Source organism: Panthera uncia, assembly GCF_023721935.1.
Source record: "Panthera uncia isolate 11264 chromosome A1 unlocalized genomic scaffold, Puncia_PCG_1.0 HiC_scaffold_17, whole genome shotgun sequence".
In the NCBI taxonomy this organism is placed as follows: domain Eukaryota; kingdom Metazoa; phylum Chordata; class Mammalia; order Carnivora; family Felidae; genus Panthera; species Panthera uncia.
This window is the reverse complement of record NW_026057577.1, coordinates 95037630-95059412: the sequence shown is the minus strand read 5'-3', so window position 1 is coordinate 95059412 and position 21783 is coordinate 95037630. Positions and strand designations below refer to the sequence as shown.

The following is a 21783-nucleotide window of genomic DNA, read 5'->3' as shown; positions in this document are numbered from 1 at the left end:
TTTTTTTTTTTTTTTTAAGATTGTATTTTTAATCTCTACACCCAACATGGAGCTCAAACTTACAACCTGGAGATCAGGAGTCACATGCTCCACCAAATGAGCAAGCCAGGCACCCCAAGTACAGTGTATTCTAATACACATTTCCATCATGCACATTAACTCTAATGTGTAAATAATAGAATGCTCTCAGTGTAATGGGAGGAAGGGCACATTAGTTCTTTCATAAATACTTTACTAAGTAATGGCAACTGAACACAAGGTACACAAAGAAAAGAAGAGAACAAGCCATAGATGAATAAAGTACTGTGTGGACACCCATGTACCTTACCTTCTTTCCCTGGGTCACTTTGGTCACATGCTCTGACTTAGAAACACTGCATGGTTGTCCTATTAACGTTTTTCAGCATGTCCCAGATATGAGAGCATTGCAAAGTGTCTGTTACCTTCTCAGGACATCTGAAGGCTTCTTAAAATACTTGGGAACATTTTGTATGATGATTTGATATTTTCATTCTTTTCTTACAGAGTCTTCAAGCAGAAAGAACCAGACCAACTAAAAATATGATTAACATCAATAGCCGACTGCAAGAGGTCTTTGGTTGCGCCATTAAGGCTGCATATCCAGATCTGGAAAACCCTCCTCTGATAGTGACACCAAGTCAACAGCCCAAGTTTGGGGACTATCAGTGTAATAGTGCCATGGGTATCTCACAGGTGATTGTGTTATTACAAAGCATTCTTGGTGATTTGATTTTCTTAAGCATTAATTGGCATCATTATTATTTACATAAATAATAGCAAATTATATTCTCAGTGAAAAGAACATTTTCCACAGTTCAGAAAAACTTGAGAATAGGGGAAGTATGTTTTTAATTTTAAAACCACAAATTTGAATATTCAGTTAAATTTTATGTGTAGTTTCAATATTTAAGGCTAGTAGTTGATACTCTTGCATTGGTACTTCCTTCCTGTTGTGTCCAGGATTGCTGTGTGTTACTAATGAGTGTTGAAAGGTGAAGGATTAAAAGTTATATTCACCAACCAGTGATCCCATCAAATAATTTGATGCAGCTCTGGTGTCTTTGAGATGGGCTTACATATTTCATTTTCAGTTAGAGGAATTCCCTATTTTTAATAGCTGCATTGTCTGATGTATTTGTGGTTAATTGCCCCTGGTTTGAGACTTTTTGTTTTCCTTTCTTTGTTAAGTAGGAAGGGTTTTTAAAATCCAGATTTTTTTTTCTAAATAATTTTTATATGTCTACATTGGGGTTAAGTTTATAAGGGTACTATTTTATTTTCCAGGTTTGATTATTGCACACTTTCCTGATTTGAAAATTCAAAATGTAAATATCCTGGAAACAGGCATCATAACTAAAGACTTTGTTATGTCTTCATAAAAGAGTTCTAGATGTCTGTGGCAGCTCATTTTGAAATGGAGATCATGTGGTTTGGGCACTTTTGTATTCCTCTTGGCACTGTTGATGGCTTGATGCTTTAATCTGTCTGTGTTCAAGATTATATACAAGTCATTGGACTTCTTTGCTTCTGCCTTTTGATGGGTCTTAATGTCATGCATCTCATGCTTTATCAGTTGTGTATTTCTGAGTAAATTTCTGGAACTTGTGTAATGAATCATTTTATATTGTGTTATAGATGCTCAAAACCAAGGAACAGAAAGTTAATCCAAGAGAAATTGCCGAAAACATTACCAAACACCTCCCAGACAATGAATGTGTTGAAAAAGTTGAAATTGCTGGTCCTGGTATGACAGTGTTACCCTTCTTAAGTGGTTGTACTGATGTTGGGTCTTTTTTGAAATAAAGAACCATTTTAAACCTAATAAAGTGGTAAGAACACCTTGGACTGAGAGTTAGGAAACTGATGTTTTAGTCTCGACTTAGCTGCTGGATCTTGGATGAGTTATTTTACCTCCCTGTGACTTAGTGTTTCATTAGCAAAAAGGAGATGGATAATGGCAGATAAGTCTGGGACGAAAGGGCCCTCAATTTTCTGTTAATAGATGAACAAATCATGTACTGAGAATAAAGGGGCCCAGGAGTAAGTAGGAAGCTTTCAGGAGAGTGGTAATGTTTGAAATAGATACTGAAACAGGGAGCTTCCAAGAGGGCCTCAGGTGGTGTTGGAATTCTTAAAAGAGTTTTGCCAGAGCCAGATCAGCACTTTGGAGCCAGCATAAATGAAATTGACACAGTCTTTGGGAGTGAACAATCATTCAAGACAGGAAAACGATCTGATTTTTTTTTTTTTCTCTCTTACCGTTCATTAGGTTTTATTAATGTCCACTTAAGGAAGGACTATGTATCACAACAGTTAACCAATCTCCTGGTGAATGGGGTTCAACTACCTCCCCTTGGAGAGAATAAAAAGGTATATATAGTTTTCAGTTGATATGTTAATACGTTAAAGTGAATGCGAAGTGCTGTGACCAGCTTCCACTTTTTCTATTGAGATTTAATCATTAATATTTGAGATTATGAACATAATGGAAATAGCCTTTCTCCTGGGTCTTGTTTATTATGTGGTTTTTCTTTTCACGTTATTCCACAAGGCATTTGGGGTAGCCAGCTGAGGTTTGGCTGAAATAAGGGATGGATTATCTATATAAATAAATTTTATTCCTTTTCAATTAAAAATGGACAAGTAGATTCACCAGATAACCTAACACCCTTGAGTTACAACCCAAGCTACTATTTATGTCTGAGTTTACAATTAAATGTTATTAATAAATATTAGAATAAAATGTCTTGTACCCCTTTAAAATTTTTAATTAAAGTATTTGTCATGATGTGAAAATTTAAGATGTATGAGGTATTACTTTGATACACGTATGTGTTTTAACGTAATTGCCTTTGTATCTGTATTTATCACATTACATAATAATAGTACAATATTATTGTCTAAGAAATCTATTTTATTGTCTGTTTCAGGTTATAGTTGATTTCTCCTCTCCCAACATAGCTAAAGAGATGCATGTAGGCCATCTCAGGTCAACTATCATAGGAGAGAGTATGTCCCGCCTCTTTGAATTTGCAGGATATGATGTGCTAAGGTATGAAAAATGTTGCTTGAGAAAGAATCTTTGACTAAATGACTGATTTATAAGTATGATTCTTTTTTTTTCTTTTCTTTTTTTTTAAATTTATTTTGAGAGAAAGAGAACCAGGAGGGGAGGGGCAGAGAGAGAATCCCAAGCAGGCTCCATGTTTTTAGCATAGAGCCCAATACAGGGCTTATTCCCACCAACTGTGAGATCGTGACCTGAGCCAGTATCAAGAGTTGGACGCTTAACCAACTGAACCACCCAGGCGCCCCAGTTCTGCTTCTAATCACCCAGTGGCCTTTTTAAATAAATTGTGTCTTGGGACCCTCTGAACGGATAACTTTTAGACTCTGGGAGTGGAACCAAGGAAAAAGTTCCCCCATTCATTCCACCTCCTCCTCTTGATCTTCTTGAGTACCTCCTGTGTCCAAGGGGTTATAGTCTAGTAGGGGGAGAGGTAGGCAAGAAAGAGATCCTGGGCCTGTGGGCCATGGTAAGAAATTAGGATTTTATTAAGTATATAATGGGAAGCTCTTGAGAGTCATAATTAGGAGAGCAGTGTAATCCAAATAAAGATTAGTCTGATTTCTGTGAAGAAGCTAGGCAAAGAAGGCAGAAATGTAGGTTAAAAAACTATTTAAAAAAAATTTTTTTTAATAATGGTTATTTGTTTTTGAGAGAGACAGAGTGTGAGTGGGGGAGGGGCAGAGAGAAAGGGAGACAGAATCGGGAACAGGCTCTAGGCTCTGAGCTGTCAGCACAGAGCCTGGCGCAGGGCTTGAACTCACAAACCATGAGATCATGACCTGAACCAAAGTCAGACGCTTAACCAACTGAGCCACCCAGGCGCCCCAGAAGACTATTTTTATAATCCATTTATGAGATTATCTGGTGATTTGAGATTAGTGAAAAACAGTGAGGGATGTAAAATGGTTGGATTGACACATTTTGAAGAATTTTGTCCACTGACATTTGAGAACCACTGATCTAAATTACACTAAGATAATTGGTTGAGAAATTAAATTTTCACAAAATTGTAATGATCAGCAGTTGGCTCACCTGTCTGTGTCTCAGTTAATTACACAACGGATCATAATCCATCAGTAGGGACTTCATTTACCAAATCCTAGAGGCCTGCTATGTGCAGCCTCCCCTGGAGCTTGCAGACCAGTTGAGACAACTGAGTAAACAAGATGTTGCTAAATGTGATGTACTGGCACTTCAATGTTAGTGGTTCCTAATGGAATATAGTTTGTCTAATTTAAGCATGGTTTTCATTTTCAAATGATTTTGTATTCTGACTGATACTAGGTTAAACCATGTGGGAGACTGGGGGACCCAGTTTGGCATGCTCATCGCTCACCTTCAAGATAAATTTCCAGATTACCTAACAATTTCACCTCCAATTGGGGATCTACAAGCCTTTTATAAGGTTAGATATCATTTATTGTTAAAATATTTGCATGTTTACCATTAATAATAATTACTACTTTTCTTTAGGGAGTTCAGAATAGTATTTGAAGCTACCGTGGAGTTAAAAGTAAACTCCCTGCCCCTTCACACACCATCTTTGCTTTTTGAATCAGTGTATGTTAAAAACTGAATTCTTGGAGCACCTGGGTGGCTCAGTCGGTTGGGCGTCTGACTTCGGCTCAGGTCACGTTCTCACAGTTCATGGTTTGAGCCCTGCGTCAGGCTCTGTGCTGAGAGCCTGGAGCCTGCTTCGGATTCTGTGTCCCCCTGTCTCTGGCTCTCCCCCACCCATGGTCTGTCTCACTCTGTCCCAAAAATAAATAAACATTAAAAAAAAATTTTTTTTTTTTAAAGTTGAATTCAACCACATTACCCACATTACCCTGCCTTTTTCTTAATGTTTATTTTTGAGTGTGCGTGCATGCGCACAGGCAGAGGAAAGGCAGAGAGTGAGGGAGACAGAATCCCAAGCAAGCTCTGTGCTGTCAGTGCAGAGCCCGATGTGGGACTTAAACTCAAACTGTGAGGTCATGACCTGAGCTGAGATCAAGAGTCAGACACTTGACCAACTGAGCCCCCCAAGCACCCCAGTATTTGAAGTTTTCTTGATGCTTTTCTCAATTTGGTATGTTGAAAATGTTAAAGTGTAGGTAAAAATAGTTTTTAGAAGACAATTAGGTTTTTATAAACCGTAATTTTAAATTAATCACTGTAGTCAACTTTCTTTGACTTTGTGATGTCCATATACAGACATTTATTACACCATTTGTGAATGTAATACAATTTTTGTATTAATGTTTAGCATTTCACTATCAGCTCTTTTGTGTTACTATATGGTTTGGCTGCACATTGTTTTGTTGGATTGATGTGCTAAAGTTTATGTTAATCCCCATTGTTGGGGTGTTTTTGGAGTACTTTTATCCATTCAGTAAACAACTTTTGAACATGGAAGTTTTTTCTCTTTTTAAAATTATTTTCTTACGATAGACAACTTCCCAAGAACAGGATTACTATGACAAAAAATAAACATTAAAAGTAAAACAAAAATATTGGTGTGTTTTTGTTTTGTTTTATAGGATGTGTCTCAGTATTTTCTAATGAAAAAATTGAAAACAAAATATTTACCGATGTGAGACTGGTAAATTACATAACTAATGTTATAATCTGTTGGAATTTTGTGTTCTGAATATAATGAGGCTAAATTCAAAAGGCACAGTAAAAGAAAAGCCATATATAGTCAGGCTTTGTTAAAACACATAGTAGGCATGTATTTGCAAAGAAATGTCTAGAGTTATGCACCAAAGCATTATCCCTGGTTAGGTTGGGGTGGGATAGACAATTTTTTTTTTTTATAGTAAATGTGTTTCTTGCAAAATAGAAATAAAACTATGACAGCAATTTCATTTTTAATTACAAAAAAAGTAATTACTCATTCAGAACCACATCCAGGATGGAAAATGGAGCACAGAAAATTCAGCCCACCTGTTAGCTATTCTTTATTACTCTTAAACCATTGCTGTGAAGAATGATTTTATGACTTGGAAAAGTGGAGGTAGCACTGTGGTGAGAATTTTGTATTTTCAAGAAAAATTATTTCAAAGAAATAATAGGGCTCTTTGGCACATTGATTTGTAAGTGTACTGTTGGCTGTTGAGAGAGAGCATCTGTTCTGTTTGTGTCCTGGTGTTGTAAATTTTCACTTCCTCGCTTTTGGTGTTTTTGTTTTAGAAACACTCTGTATCTAGAAATACAAAGCTGGCTCTTTTAACATTACTTTTTTTTTTTTTTTTTAAACATAGGAATCCAAGAAAAGATTTGATACCGAGGAGGAATTTAAGAAGCGAGCATACCAATGTGTAGTTCTGCTCCAGAGTAAAAATCCAGATATTATAAAAGCTTGGAAGCTTATCTGTGATGTCTCCCGCCAAGGTGAATTCTCTGCTTTGTTCATTTCATCCAAAAGATATATTGTATGTAGTTTTCTTGAGTCTTTTACTCAATTGACCTGTAATGACGTGTTAAACTTTCAAAGACTGCCAAATGGATTTTTTTCTTCAAATATTTTCTGACACTGAAACAGCTATTAAGAAAGTATATTAATATAGGCAACTGCAGATTTTAACTTTCTTAGGAGAAAAAATTAATTGGGAAAACTTCGCAAACAATTTCAGGTTTTCAAGCTTGACAAAGTAATTTTAAGGTCACTTTGAAGAATATATGGATGAGAATAGCCAATAAAAGAATGGTAGTGATAGCTATTTTGCAGCACTAGTTTGTAAAATGTTTTATAATGCTGCCATAGGTAGTATTTGCATCACTGATGCACGGCTAGACAGGTAAATGGAACAATTTAGGAAAAACTATAAGAAAATTCAGTAAATATTAGATCTCCAAAGAGGAGAGTTCTTTTTCTTTGCATTTACATTTTATAAAGGTAGAGTTTTAAAAGTTATACAAGAAGTACATGTTTCTTGTAGAACAAAATGTGGGCAAGGAAAAAGAAAATAAAAATTATAGTTCCACCGACTATTGAGTGTCTTTCCATATTCTTTCCACGTTTTCAAAATGGCAATATATATATAATGTTCTATATCTTATATTTTTAATGTGATTAAATTTAGCCTTCCAGATGTAGTTAAATAATATATTTTAATGTTAAATGCATGTCTCCTGTTTGTTTAAATTCTTAGACATTTTATTTGGTGAAATTTTTTTCCTAGAGTTTAATAAAATCTATGATGCATTGGACATCTCTTTAATAGAGAGGGGGGAGTCCTTCTATCAAGATAGGATGAATGATATTGTAAAGGAATTCGAAGATAGAGGTAGGCACTTTACTTTTTTTTAACTTCATTATGGAAATTTTCAAATAGGTCAAAGTGGACACAACATTCTCTTTTTCAATCAATAGCTTTTTTTTCAGTCTGTACATTATGTTTGTTTAATATATATCTTACATTCTGTATAGCCAAAGGGCCTCCCACCCCCCATTTTTCTCTTTTGTTATTGAAGAAACTGGGCCATTTGTCTAAGAGAATTTCCCATATAATATTTAACAGTTCCTCCATCTGTATCTTCTAAAGAGGCTTGATTAAATTGTTTGTTTGTTTGTTTCTTTTAAGTTTATTTATTTATTTTGAGAGAGAGAGAGAGAGAGAATCCCAAGCAGGCTCTGCACTGTCAGTGCGGATATGGGGCCCAAACTCCCAAAACACAAGAACATGTCCAAAACCAAGAGTCAACGCTTAGCCAGCTGAGCCAATCAAGGCGCCCCATGGCTTGATTAAATTCTGGTTTAGGTTTTCTTTTTTTGTTTTTTGTTTTTTTGTTTTGTTTATTTGCAAGCATTCCAATAATGTCAGGTTGGCTCTCTTTAGGTTAAGATGGATTAGTGGGCTCAGGTGTTGTCAGCCTGATCTAGCCACAGATTTCCCTGTTAGCCTCTTCCCTGTTGTTTTTAGCAGCTATCGTGATTTTGATGCATTACTTCATTACAGGTTGAAAAATGGTAGTATTCTGTTGTTTCTTCTCTGTTACCTCGAATTCTCCTTTGTAGAATGATGCCTCATAATTATTTTGGTCATCCCAAAGTACAGTTCAAGATAAGCAGTGTAAATGCTTGATTCTTTTTAATTATCAATTTCAGAATAATAAATTAGTTTCTTAGCATGTTCCAGATACAAATGAGTTGTTTTTAGCATTATTATAAATGGGGTTTATTCCATTCTACATTTTGAAATCATTTGCCTTTATTATACTTTTTAATAATCAGTGTCTCATTTTTTGGCTAATGGTAGCTTCCTCAAATTGGCTTTCCTATTTTTTGTCTTTTTCTTGAGCCCTACGGTCTCTCTAGTCTTTGCTAGTTTACTTGCTTTCAGGTATACAACATTCTAGGATTATTGTACATTTCCTGCCTTAGATCTAGAATCAGCTAATCTCGTATCTCCAAGAAAGCCTGGCTCCTTGAGTGGGAAATGGTATTTATTAATCACAATCTGTGGCCTAGGGATTATACTTTTAAGGTAATAAAATTTTAGGGACGTTTTTAGGAGCCAAATGTAGTGTGAATCCAGAAAACTGCCAGGTATCTCACCTCTGCCCTGAGGAAATCATGTGCTGCCCAGACAATAGCTATTTTCCCGGACTCCTAGTAAGTCATAGAAAATAAAATGTGATTTCTTGAGCTCTCTGGTAAATATCTTACAATGGCTCATCCTTTATATTCCTTCAGGGTTCTTTTAACATTATTAATGAAGATTTCTTTCCTAGGATTTGTGCAAGTGGATGATGGCAGAAAGATTGTGTTTGTCCCAGGATGTTCTGTACCATTAACCATAGTAAAATCAGATGGAGGTTACACTTATGATACATCTGACCTGGCTGCTATTAAACAAAGACTATTTGAGGAAAAAGCAGATATGATTATCTATGTAGTGGACAGTGGACAAGTGAGTTTGCAGATTTGTTTATGTTCTTACATGGTCTGATTGGAACTGAGACAGTATGGCGAGGTTTGTGGCATTTAGCACATAGAAGTCTTCCAAAGACTAAAGATCAGAACTTTGCTGTAACAGAGAAAAAACCGGCTTTGGATTTGACCACATCAGAATATATTTCCCAGCTTTTCTGCTTTTCTCCATCAACTGGTGATTACTTTCCTGAACATCAGTGACCATTCCTGTCTGAAAGGGGGTTGTGAGACCTAAAATATAACTGAAATTTTTGCACAATGAACCTATTATTAATTCAGTCACTTTAAAAACCTTTGAACATAGAAAGTGTAACAATCCTGCTCTACCTGTTTCTCATATATTGGGAATAAAGATGATCTTATTTATAATTATAATTATGCTTGCCTTCTAAGATTTGTGAGATTTAAACTTTACAAATCTTTATCACTACATAAAGCTTTAAGTCACTTTTTTGTTATTAGAAAGTTTAGCAGATAACTTTCTATTTGTTTCTTTGTAGTCTGTGCACTTCCAGACAATATTTGGTGCTGCTCAAATGATTGGTTGGTATGACCCTAAAGTAACTCGAGTGTTTCATGCTGGATTTGGTGTGGTGCTGGGTGAAGACAAGTAAGTCTGGAAAGTCTGAGTATTAATAACATACACAACCCCCAGATTTATTTGCAAAAGGCTATGTTTCATTAGATATTAAATTAGAATTAAAGTGCATAATTTTTCTCAGTCTGCAGATGCAGCCAGCTGAGCTTTTTTGTACCTATGTCTTATCACTATTAGAGAATGTAGCCTTTTAGGGAGATTTGTAAAGAGTTGAATGAAAACCACGCTAGATTTAACAGATTTTAAGAGGGTTTCCATTTGCACAGATCTAAATTGTAAAGTCGATCACAGTACCTCCTCAGATTTCAAGAAAATACTCAACAGTATATTTCAAGCATTTTGTAATTGTCTTTTTCTTTCACAGTTAAACACCTAGTCAATAGGTACACGTTTATTGAGATTCCAATTGAGTTTTAAAATTGAGCTTTCATTTTTATGTCTATCTCAAAAATAATAAGTTTGAGACCTGCATGTTAATATTCATACATCCAGTTTTTGTTTTCCAGTCTTTTCCCCACATTCTGTACAATGTTTATGAAATAAAAGATAAATACAAGCAAATATAGATAATAATCACCAACTCAAAGGCATAAAATTTTTTAGCATCTTGTATTCAGTAGTATCTTAGGGTCACTAAGCTATTTAACATCATGTCTTTTAAAATCTGTGGCATTTTAGCCACCTGGGTGGCTCAGTCAGTTAAACGTCCCAACTTCACCTCAGGTCATGATCTTGCGGTTCGTGGGTTCGAGCCCCGCATCAGGCTCTGTGCTGACAGCTCAGAGCCTGGAGCCTGCTTCAGATTCCATGTCTCCCTCTCTCTGCCCCTTACCCGCTCACACTCTGTCTCTCTCAAAAATAAACAAACATTAAAAAATAAAAAAATTGTTTTAAAAATCTGTGGCATTTTAGATTTAGTGATCCAGCCCAAATGTCATTACACAAAAGTGGTAATGCTTTTAAAAACCACATGAAGTAGCTCAAGATGCTTGGCTAGCCAATGTACAAAAGCCTTAATGAAGTTTACAACAATCAGGCTAGATGTGTGAAGGTATTTTAGCTAGAGTATGTGGAAATCATCACTTTTTAAATTTTTTTAATGTTTTATTTATTTTTGAGAAGGAGCATGAGCAGAGAGGGGCAGAGAGAGAGGGAGATTTAGAATCTGATGCAGACTCTGAGTTGTCAGCACAGAGACAGATGTGGGGCTCAAACTCATGAACCATGAGATGACCCAAACTGAAGTCATATGTTCATTGATTGAGCCAGCCAGGTGCCCCAGCATCAAACATTTTTAAATTATAATTTAAATTACACTCTTGTATAGAGCTGCACTTTTTTGGAATCAAAAGACACTAGGTCCTCATTTTGGTGTCATGGTCCTAAAAAAGTGCTTGAAAATCAGCCGATGAGTTGAGTATTGCTTATAGTATCTTAGTTTATTAACTGTTGGTTTTTTGGACTTGTATTTATTTATTTTTTATTTTTATTTTTAAAATTTTTTTATTTATTTTTGACACAGAGAGAGACAGAGCATGAGCAGGGGAGGGGCAGAGAAAGAGGGAGACACAGAATCTGAAGCAGGCTCCAGGCTCTGAACTGTCAGCACAGAGCCCGACGCGGGGCTCAAACTCACAGACTGTGAGATCATGACCCGAGCTGAAGTCGGATGCTTAACCGGCTGAGCCACCCAGGCGCCCCTGGACTGATATTTAGATGATTTTTCTTACAGTTGGGTGAAATTATCAAATTTACTTTTATACCTATATTTCTCACAAGTACTCATATTTTGGCAATTAACTTGATCACATAATGGCTAAGAGGTTTTTTCCATGATTTTTTTGTTGTTTCATATTACTGCACTCTCACCATTATGTAATTATGGCATCCTGCACCATTAAAGAGAAGAATAATTTTAATGATAGTTAACCAGTGGCAGCGTACCATATTTTAAATATTTACATTGAAATGCTCACAGATTCTGCCATCTGCTTTTTAGTGGAATTTTCTGTTTTAAAGCTTTTTGCAATAGTTTGTCCTTTTATTTAAACATCTTCCTCTTATTTTTTGGACACCTGTTTATTGAGCACATATGAATGGCATTGTCTGGATGCTCCAGTGTGTACACAAAGATAATAGAATGTGGACTTTTCCCTAAGGAGCCTGTCTTGTGAAGCAGAGCAGTTCCCTGGGAAGACTGTTAAAGTATACATGCCAGCCCCACCAGGGAAGTTATTGACTTACTACGTACTAAAGTAGGTATTAGGCATTTTTTTAAAAACTCTTGATATTCAGGTATGGATTCCTTCTATTAGAACCACTAGTCTGAGCAGTAAACCAGCACCAAAAAAATGCAGAAAAATTCAAGGCAGGTGTATATAGGCAGTAAAGGAAAAGACCAGTTATCGTAGAGATGTTATAGGAAGGCCTCCCTTAGCATTTTGGCAACTCTTTTGATGGCTATCATTTCATCAGACAGAAGATTTGGAAGTCGCTGAATAGTCAAGCAGTAGGGAATGGCATAAGGAAAGCCACAGAAGTATTTAATGTATTTGTAGGATAGTAAGTTTTAATACTATAATCAAGAAGAAGATCCTTTCTAAGGTAATGCTGAAAATACAACTTTAATGGGAAATACCATGATTATTTTGGTAGGCTTTGTGTTGACTAGAAAAGCATGCTTCATTTGTACCATTTCTGCATTTGAAGAATTTTTTTTATGATTTTATTTTTGATAATGTGGAGTTCAGACAACCCCAAGATCAAGAGTCGCATGTTCAACTGAATGAGCCAGCCAAGGTGATCACAAAGAATTTTTATTTATTTTTATTTAACGTTTATTTATTTTTGAGAGAGATAGCACGAGCAGGGGAGGAGCAGAGAGAGAGGAAGAGAGAGAATCCCAAGCAGACTCCCCACTGTCAGCATGGAGTCCAACATAGGCCTTGAGCCCATGAACCGTGAGATCATGATCTGAGCCAAAGTCAGATGCTCAGTCAGCTGAGCCAGCCAGGCACCCTACCCAAAGAATTTTTTAAAAAGAGAAAATTAGAGGTGCCTGGCTGGCTCAGTTGGTGGAGCATACAACTCTTGATCTCAGAGTCATGAGTTTGAGCCCCACATTAGATATGAAGATAACTTAATAAAAAAGAAAATTATATACTCAGTGTTGTACAAACTTCTGTTTAATAGGTATAATCCAATTTTTGTTGAAGTAAGCCCAACGTAGGGCTTGAACTCATGACCTGAGATCAAGTCCCATGCTCTACCAACTGAGCCAGCCAATTGTCCCAGTAAAATCCAGTTTTTGTGAAATGCTTTTAATAGTACCATTGCCCAGGACAGTGTCTGTCAAAGCTTTTGTCACATTCTCAGAGATTCTGATTTCAGTGGTATGAATGGAGCCCTGACATCCTGTGTTTAAGCTCTTCAGCTGATTTGTACATCCAGAGTTGGTCGCTACTCAACAGGTTGGGGTTATTATCTAGAGAAATAAAAATGAGATTCCAATTAAGAATTTGCTCAGAAATGAACTACTGGGACCTCATCAAAATAAAAAGCTTCTGCACAGCAAAGGAAACAGTCAGCAAAACTAAAAGGCAAGCAACGGAATGGGAGAAGATATTTGCAAATGACATATCAGATAAAGGGTTAGTATCCAAAATCTATAAAGAACTTATCAAACTCAACACCTAAAAAACAAATAATCCAGTGAAGAAATGGGCAAAAGACATCAATAAGACATTTCTCCAAAGAAGACATCCAGATGGCCAACTGATACATGAAAAAGATGCTCAATATCACTCATCATCCGGGAAATACAAACCAAAACCACAATAAGATACCACCTCACACCTGTCAGAATGGCTAACATTAACAACTCAGGCAACAACAGATGTTGGCCAGGATGCGGAGAAAGAGGATCTCTTTTGCATTGTTGGTGGGAACGCAAGCTCGTGCAGCCACTCTGGAAAACACTATAGAGGTTCCTCAAAAAATAAAAATAGAGCTACCCTATGACCCAGCAATTGCACTACTAGGTATTTATCTAAAGGGCATAGGAGTGCTGTTTCAAAGGGACACATGCACCCCAATGTTTATAGCAGCGCTATCGACAATAGCCAAAGCATGGAAAGAGTCCAAATGTCTATTGATGGATGAATGGATAAAGGTGTGTGTGTGTGTGTGTGTGTGTGTGTATACACACACACACATACACAATGGAATATTACTCAGCAATCAAAAGGAATGAGATCTTGCCATTTGCAACTATGTGGATGGAACTAGAGGGTATTATGCTAAGTGAAATTAGAGAAGAAAAATATATGACTTCACTCATGAGGACTTTAAGAGACAAAACAGATGAACATAAGGGAAGGGAAGCAAAAATAATACAAAAACAGGGAGGGGAACAAAAACATAAGAGACTCTTAAATACGGAGAACAGAGGGTTACTGGAGGGATTGTGGGAGGGTGAGCTAAATGGGTAAGGGGCATTAAGGAATCTCCTGGAATCATAAAAAAATAAAAGAATTTGCTTAGTTCCCAGACAGTTCTAGAATCAACCATGTATCTTATTAATTTTTCTGAGAAGGCAAAATAACTAAGCCAAACGATGTTGAGGAAAATGAACAAATGTCTTCTCTATTTCCCTTTTAGGGAATGTATTATAGGTCAACATGTAGAGAATGCTATGGGGAGCCTAAAGCATAGAATGCTTTGATTTGAGGACTATAAGATGAAAGATAATTGAAAGTACCACTCTTTCTTTCAGCATTCTCCTCGGTTGCCAGGTGGAATGAAACATTGTCAAAACGTCATTTTCAAAGATTTCTAAGCTGTAAATTCTGTTTCAAAATCTACTTAATTGGGATTCTTACATTTTTTTAGGAAGAAGTTTAAAACACGTTCAGGTGAAACAGTGCGTCTCATAGACCTTCTAGAAGAAGGACTAAAACGATCCATGGACAAATTGAAGGAAAAAGAAAGAGACAAGGTAATCTAAAGCCTTGTTTGCATATTGTGTACCATGTGCTGTGTTGTGATTTTTAAATTTTTTTTTGAGAGAGAACTGGGGAGGATTAGAAAATCCACGTAAGCTTATATTACTCAGATTTTATTGCACAGTAAGTTTGTTTCATTATTGAGTTTGAAAATACAGTTCTTGGCTACTACAAAAGGCTATGACCTTTTCCTGCTGTTACTGTGGTGTAGTATCTCTGCTTCTTGGCATTTCTCCTGTCACAACTTTGAATGAATGATTGGAAAATATTGCAAACTAAAGGGTTAGATTCTGCAGCCTACATTAGGAAGGTCAAGGATTGAGATTCAAAGGGTCTTGTGTCTTTTACTCTTCAGTAAGTCAAGTGATATAAGGGAATGGATGGAACTACTATAAACAGAAGAGTACAATTACAGAAGAAGTAGAATAAGATGTTAGTCCTGGCCTAGGCAGGATGTAGATGTACCATTACTGCATTGTAAGGTTAGGGTTGGCTTTGCCTAACTTTATTAAAAATTGCCAGAGAGAGTATTGTAACCATTATATACTCCCACCACTAATATTTGATTGTTCCAGTTGCCCCATATCTTTACCAACACTTGATTTGTCAGTCTTTTATCCTTTCTGTTGAATTCAGTGGCATCTCACTGTGGTTAATATTTGCATTTCCCTGATGAGCAGTAATGTTGATTGCCTTTTTTTTGCTTATTGACTATTTATATATCTTTCATGAGGGGTCTTTTCAAGTCCTTTACCCATTGTTTGTTGTATTTATATCTATTCACATATTTACTCTTTCCTGTCCACTTCTTCCTTGAGGATCTCCTTTTAATACTTTTTTTGTAGTGCAAGTTTGCCGGTGGTGAATTCTGTTCGCATTTGTTTGAGAACATCTTTATATTGCCTGTAGTTTTGAATGATCTGTTTTTTTAAATGTTCATTTTTGGAAGAGAGTGTGAGTTGGGGAGGGGCAGAGAGAGGGGGAGACAGAGGATCTGAAGCTGACTCTGCACTGCCAACAGAGAGCCCGATGAGGGACTTGAACTCACAAACTGAGATTGTGACCTGAGAGAAGTCGGCCGCTTAACCACTGAGCCACCCAGGCACCCCTGAACAGTATTTTGATTGAGTGTAGAATTGTAGTCCCATAGCTCTTTCAGCATTTTATTTATTTTTTATTTTTTTTATTTTATTTTATTTTAATTTTTCTTTTTTTAATGTTTATTTATTTTTGAGACAGAGAGAGAGCACGAACGGGGGAGGGGCAGAGAGAGAGGGAGACACAGAATCGGAAGCAGGCTCCAGGCTCTGAGCCATCCGCCCAGAGCCTGATGCGGGGCTCGAACTCACGAACCGCGAGATCGTGACCTGAGCTGAAGTCAGACGCTCAACCGACTGAGCCACCCAGGCGCCCCTCTTTCAGCATTTTAAAGGTGGCATTCCATTGTCTTTTAGCTTCTTTAGTTTCTTTTCAATATCACTTGTCTCATTGCTCCTTTGAAGATAGTGTATCTTTTTTTCAGACTACTTTTACTGTTTTTCTTAGGCTTTGTTTTGGTACTTAGACTAAATAAATGCCTAAGTCTGGTTTGAGGGTTTTTGCAGGTGAGGCGTGTGGAGTGTACTTATCCTGCTTGGGAGGTGCTGAGCTTCCTAAATCTGTAGGTTGTGTTCTTTCATCAGTTTAGAATTTTCAGCCCTATCTCTTAAACTACTTCATCTTTGCTCCATTCTGTACTTCCCAGAATTCTAAGTACTTATATAATATGTTAGAATTTTTGACTGTGTGTCCTACATGTCTCTCACACCTGCTTTTTAAAAACTAAGTAATCACCCCCAGTGTGGAGCTCAGACTTCAAACCCCAAAATCAAGAGTCATATGCTTTACTGACTGAGCCAGCCAGGTGCCCCTCTGCTTTTTCTTCCCCATGCTTTTTCTCCCTCTGCTTCATTTTGAATCTTTTCTACATTGTTTTGCCCCTTTCCTCTAATTTTTTGAGTATTTCAATTGTAGTTTTCTTTAAGGTTTTCATTTTTTTTTAATTTTAATAATGTATTTTATTTAACCCAACATATCTAAAATATTACCAACATACAATCTACCTCTACTTATTTTAGACTATTTCCATTTTTTTATTTTTTATTTTTTAAAATTTACATCCAAATTAGCATGTAGTGAAACAATGATTTCAGGAGTAGATTCCTTAATGCCCCTTACCCATTTAGCCCATCACCCCTCCCACAACCCCTCCAGTAGCCCTCAGTTTGTTCTCCATATTTATGAGTCTCTTCTGTTTTGTCCCCCTCCCTGTTTTTATATTATTTTTATTTCCCTTCCCTTATGTTCATCTGTTTTGTCTCTTAAAGTCCTCATATGAGTGAAGTCGTATGATTTTTGTCTTTCTCTGACTAATTTCACTTAGCATAATACCCTCCAGTTCCATCCACGTAGTTGCAAATGGCAAGATTTCATTCTTTTTGATTGCCGAGTAATACTCCATTTGTGTGTGTGTGTGTGTGTGTGTGTGTGTGTATGTGTGTGTGTGTGTGTGTATGTGTGTATACATACCACATCTTCTTTATCCATTCATACATTGATGGACATTTGGGCTCCTTCCATGCTTTGGCTATTGTTCATAGTGCTTCTATAAACATTGGAGGGCATGTGTCCCTTCAGCACAGCATACCTGTATCCCTTGGATAAATACCTAGTAGTGCAGTTGCTAGGTCATAGGGTAGTTCTATTTTTAGTTTTTTGAGGAACCTCCATACTGTTTTCCAGAGTGGCTGCACCAGCTTGCATTCCCATTTTAGCTTTTCATTTTTGAAATAGTATTAGGCATATAAAAATTACAAAATAGTACAAAGAATTGCTATGTTAGCTTCCCCAAATAACAATACTTTATGTATCCATAGTATAATTATGGAATCAGGATAGTAACTAATGATATAACACTGGTTAATAGTCTACAGACCTTATTTAAGTTTACCATTTGTCTCATGCATGTTGTTTTTCTAGTCTGGGGTCCAGTTCGGGATCACCTATTATAGTTGGTTGTCATGTCTTTTTAATGTCTTCATTTTTATTTATTACCTTTTTTCAAATTTATTTTAGAGAGGGAGGGTGTGAGCAGGAGAGAGGGGCAGAAGGAGAGAAAGAGAATCCCAAGCAGGCTCCACACCTAGCATGGAGCCTGACACGGGGCTGGATCCCACGACCCTGGGATCATGACCTGAGCCCAACTCAAGAGTCAGATGCTTAACCAAGCCACCCAGGTGCTCCTGTAATTAGTATTTTTAAATATCTTTTTATTTTAAGCAGTTCCAGATTTTAAAGTTGCTTTTGTCTTTTTTGTTTCTGTTGTCTTGTCGGTCCTCTTCCCACCCATTGGTTTTCAGTCATATCAACTGGCTTTTTTATTAAGTTGCCTTCCCCCCCCCCCCCCAAACTGGATGCTGGATGTTGTGAATGCAATGCAAAATTATAAAGGTTTTGGATAATGTCATCTTCCTCCAACAACCAATTAAGTTTTTTTCTGGCAGATTGCATACCAGCTGGTGATCTTAATTCTGCCGGTCTTGGTCTGGAGCTTTGTTAGAGTTGAATGAAGCATTTCAGTTTTATCTTTACTATTAGGGTACAGTTCTTTTTGGTAAAATATGGCCCTTCTAGTTTCACCAGGTAATTCACTAGTGCCCTTCTCCCTTGCTCCTTCTGGGACTCCCCAGCCTCACACAGCTGCTGAAATCTCTGCTCAGTTCTTCACCTACCAGTTTGCTCTTTCCTGCTGGGTTTTTTGGGAGTCCTGCCTTGTTAATGCCAGCCATTGGATAGTTTGAAAGAAGGTGTTTTTCACTCCTTTGTGTTATCTTGGTGATTTTCTCCTCACTCTTTTGGAAGCCCCAAACTCTGAATTCCCTCTTCTTACCCCAGTAAGACCACTTCTTTCTGCTTGGCTTTTGTTCCCTTCTGTCACTACCACATGGTGATTTAGACAGTGCCCTAGGGGAAAAGGTCAGGTAAATGTGGGACTTAACTTCCTGTGTTTTCCTTCTCCCAAAGATTATATATAGCCCCTCAAACTTTGCTTATATTGATGTTCTCTAGTGACTTCATATAGTTGCTTCCTATGATTTATCCAACTTTTAAATAGTTGCTTTTGGTAGAAGGGTTAGTCTACTATAGACAACTCCATTGTGTCTAGAAAAGAACCTTAATCACTTGAGGCCTAATAGTGCTTTAGAATGCATGGCTAAATATTAACAATACAATAATGCACGAGTTCTTCCTCCTACTCCTGACACCCTGTTTTTTTAGTTCCAGTGTAATTAACATACAGTGTTACATTAGTTTCTGGCATATAGCATAGTGACTCAGCAGTTCTATACATTACTCAGTGCTCATCAGGATAAGTGTACTCTTAATCCCCTTCACCTGTTTCACCCATCTCCCTACCCACCTCCCCTCTGGTAATCACCAGTTTTTTCTGTATATTTAAGGGTCTGTTTTTTTGTCTTCTTTTTCTCTGATCATTTGTTTCTCAAATCCTATGAGTGAAATTACATACTATTTGTCTTTCTCTGACTTGTTTCACTTAGCATTATTCCCTCTAGATCCATCCATGTTATTTCATTCTTTTCAATGGCTGAGTAATTCCATTATCTATATATACCATATCTTATGTATCCATTCTATTGTGACACCCTGTTTTAATTTCAATTAATTTCCCAACCCTAAGTTTTTTTCTAGTTTGCTATGTTACTTTATTTTCTATAAGCTACTTCAGAATCTTTATGGAATGAAGTGGATAGAAACTAATTATTGGTGCTTTCTATTTCATATCTACTGAATACATTGGGGGGAAAGTATTCAACCAGACACTTCATATTTTATAAATCTCATAGAAAAACATTTTGTTATGCAGAGCTGATGAGTTATATTTTCATTATTCCCTTTGTAGATTGAACCATGTTTCCTCAGTGTCGATATTTATTAAAGTTTACTTTTTCTGCCTTAGCACCAGGACAAAGGGCAGCGTTCAGTAAGCTATGAAGTTTTTGTTTGTTTGTTTTCCAAAAGGTCTTAACTGCAGAGGAATTAAAGGCTGCTCAGACATCCGTTGCTTATGGTTGTATCAAATATGCAGATCTTTCTCATAACCGGTTGAATGACTACATATTCTCCTTTGACAAAATGTTGGATGACAGAGGAAACACAGCTGCTTACTTGTTGTATGCCTTCACTAGAATCCGGTATTTGTACAACATTGTTCTATTTTGAATCAGTTGATCGGATTTTTAATTTACATCAGTCATTTCTTATTACATATTTCTGAGTGGAGAAGGATGTGCCTAACAAAAGAAAATGATGCCTGTTTCCTGATTTTTCAGGTCTATTGCACGTCTGGCCAATATTGATGAAGAGATGCTCCAGAAAGCAGCTCAAGAGACCAAGATCATTTTGGACCACGAAAAGGAATGGAAACTAGGCCGGTGCATTTTACGATTCCCTGAGATTCTCCAGAAGATTTTAGATGACTTACTTCTTCACACTCTTTGTGATTATATCTATGAGCTGGCAACTACTTTCACAGAATTCTATGATAGCTGCTATTGTGTGGAAAAGGATCGACAAACTGGTAAGTGTCGTATTCAGTGGTCATTTTGGGGACGGGGCATTAGCAAGGCATTTATTTGAATTGGGTGTGGATGGATGGTTTTCAACTTGTTTTATTTATGGAACACCCCCTCTCCCCACCCCCCCACCCCCGCCCCTCCTAGATTTTCTTCCCAACTATACACTGGTCGTTATTATATATAACAGACAAAATTCAACAAATCTAATAAAAGCATAAATGGAACTCTCATTCCACACAAAGTAGTTTTCCCCACCCTCAGGCACATGCATGGAACCAACCATAGAACTCCAAAGAAAACAATTGGAAGACCAGTAGGAATAGGACATTTCCAATGAAAGCAATGTTATTGAGGGTCCCAGAATGAGTCTTTGGGAGTTTTTGACAATGGAAACTGCCTTTGGGAGAAAAGTGGTATCTTTTCTTACCTTAGGCTTTCTGCTAGCTTCTGTTACAGTTACTGAAGTAGACTGAAGTAATTTGTTACAGGGCAAGTAGGTGTTTTTGAGAGTCATGCCTGAGAATTGAAATTTCATTAGGAAAAATAATCTCACCATTATCCTGAAATTAAAGTTTATAGTTATTTCAAACTATGAGGCCTAAGATAAAACTCTGAAAGAATTTTAGAAGACAGATAAAATTTATCATTCTAATCATTGTAGAACTTGTATCCCCTTATCAGAAACAGATTTCTTGAACAGAAACATCTTTCTTTAATTGTCTGTATTTTAACCTTGGATTGTCTGTATTTTAATCTTGGATTGTCTGTATTTTAATGTGAAGGTAATTCTAGTTAAAGTCCCAAAACATGGGTTAGGCTATTCACCTTTCAGTAAAATACAGAAGTAATACAGATTCTTTAGTAATGGTTTTCAAGAAGACAAATTAATCTTTTTTTTTTTTTCTTTCTATTTTCTCAGGACAAGTGTTGAAAGTAAACATGTGGCGTATGCTGCTGTGTGAAGCAGTAGCTGCTGTTATGGCCAAGGCGTTTGATATCCTGGGAATAAAACCTGTCCAAAGAATGTAATCCTTCTTAGGTTTGAACACTGTGTTTTTACCAGAAATAGCCATTTAACACTGTTTGCTTTTTTACAATCATGTGGATACAAAAATAAGTAAAGGAAATTTGTCAGCTGTCTACATAACTTGTGCTTTTTTTCTAACAACTGGGCCTTTGAAAAGAAAAACATAACTTTCATAAATACGTTTATTTCTGCTGACCATTAAACCAAAATTACTTAGTGGGGCCATGGAGAAGAGGGTTTATTGTGTGGCTTAGGGAGTGTTTATTGGTTTGGCTGGGATGTGTTTTCATTCATTTTAATTTGATAAGCAGTCCCATTTATTGAGCTCTACTATAGACCCCAGGAACTAAATTTACACACCTTTATTGCCCCATTTATTATTTATTCTGTTGTTCTGTCATAACATTTTCCCTGTTTAGCAAGTGACAAAACTGAGGCTTCACAGAAATAAGTATCTTCCCCTGTATTGCTCAGGAAGAAAACCAAGATTCATATCTATGTGTGTCTG

General features: G+C 36.7%; 1 protein-coding gene across 1 annotated transcript; it reads left to right on the top strand.

Annotated features, from left to right (window-relative positions):
* The first annotated feature begins 503 nt into the window (after nucleotides 1-503).
* RARS1 (arginyl-tRNA synthetase 1) lies at nucleotides 504-21416 on the top strand. Its single transcript, XM_049647817.1, has 13 exons — nucleotides 504-714; nucleotides 1657-1765; nucleotides 2291-2391; nucleotides 2952-3073; nucleotides 4376-4496; nucleotides 6337-6466; nucleotides 7258-7362; nucleotides 8810-8988; nucleotides 9512-9621; nucleotides 14500-14605; nucleotides 19692-19864; nucleotides 20003-20250; nucleotides 21168-21416. The coding sequence occupies exons 1-13, from the start codon at nucleotides 562-564 to the stop codon at nucleotides 21275-21277; spliced, it is 1767 nt and encodes a 588-aa protein (XP_049503774.1). The 5' UTR covers nucleotides 504-561; the 3' UTR covers nucleotides 21278-21416.
* The last annotated feature ends 367 nt before the right edge of the window (nucleotides 21417-21783 follow it).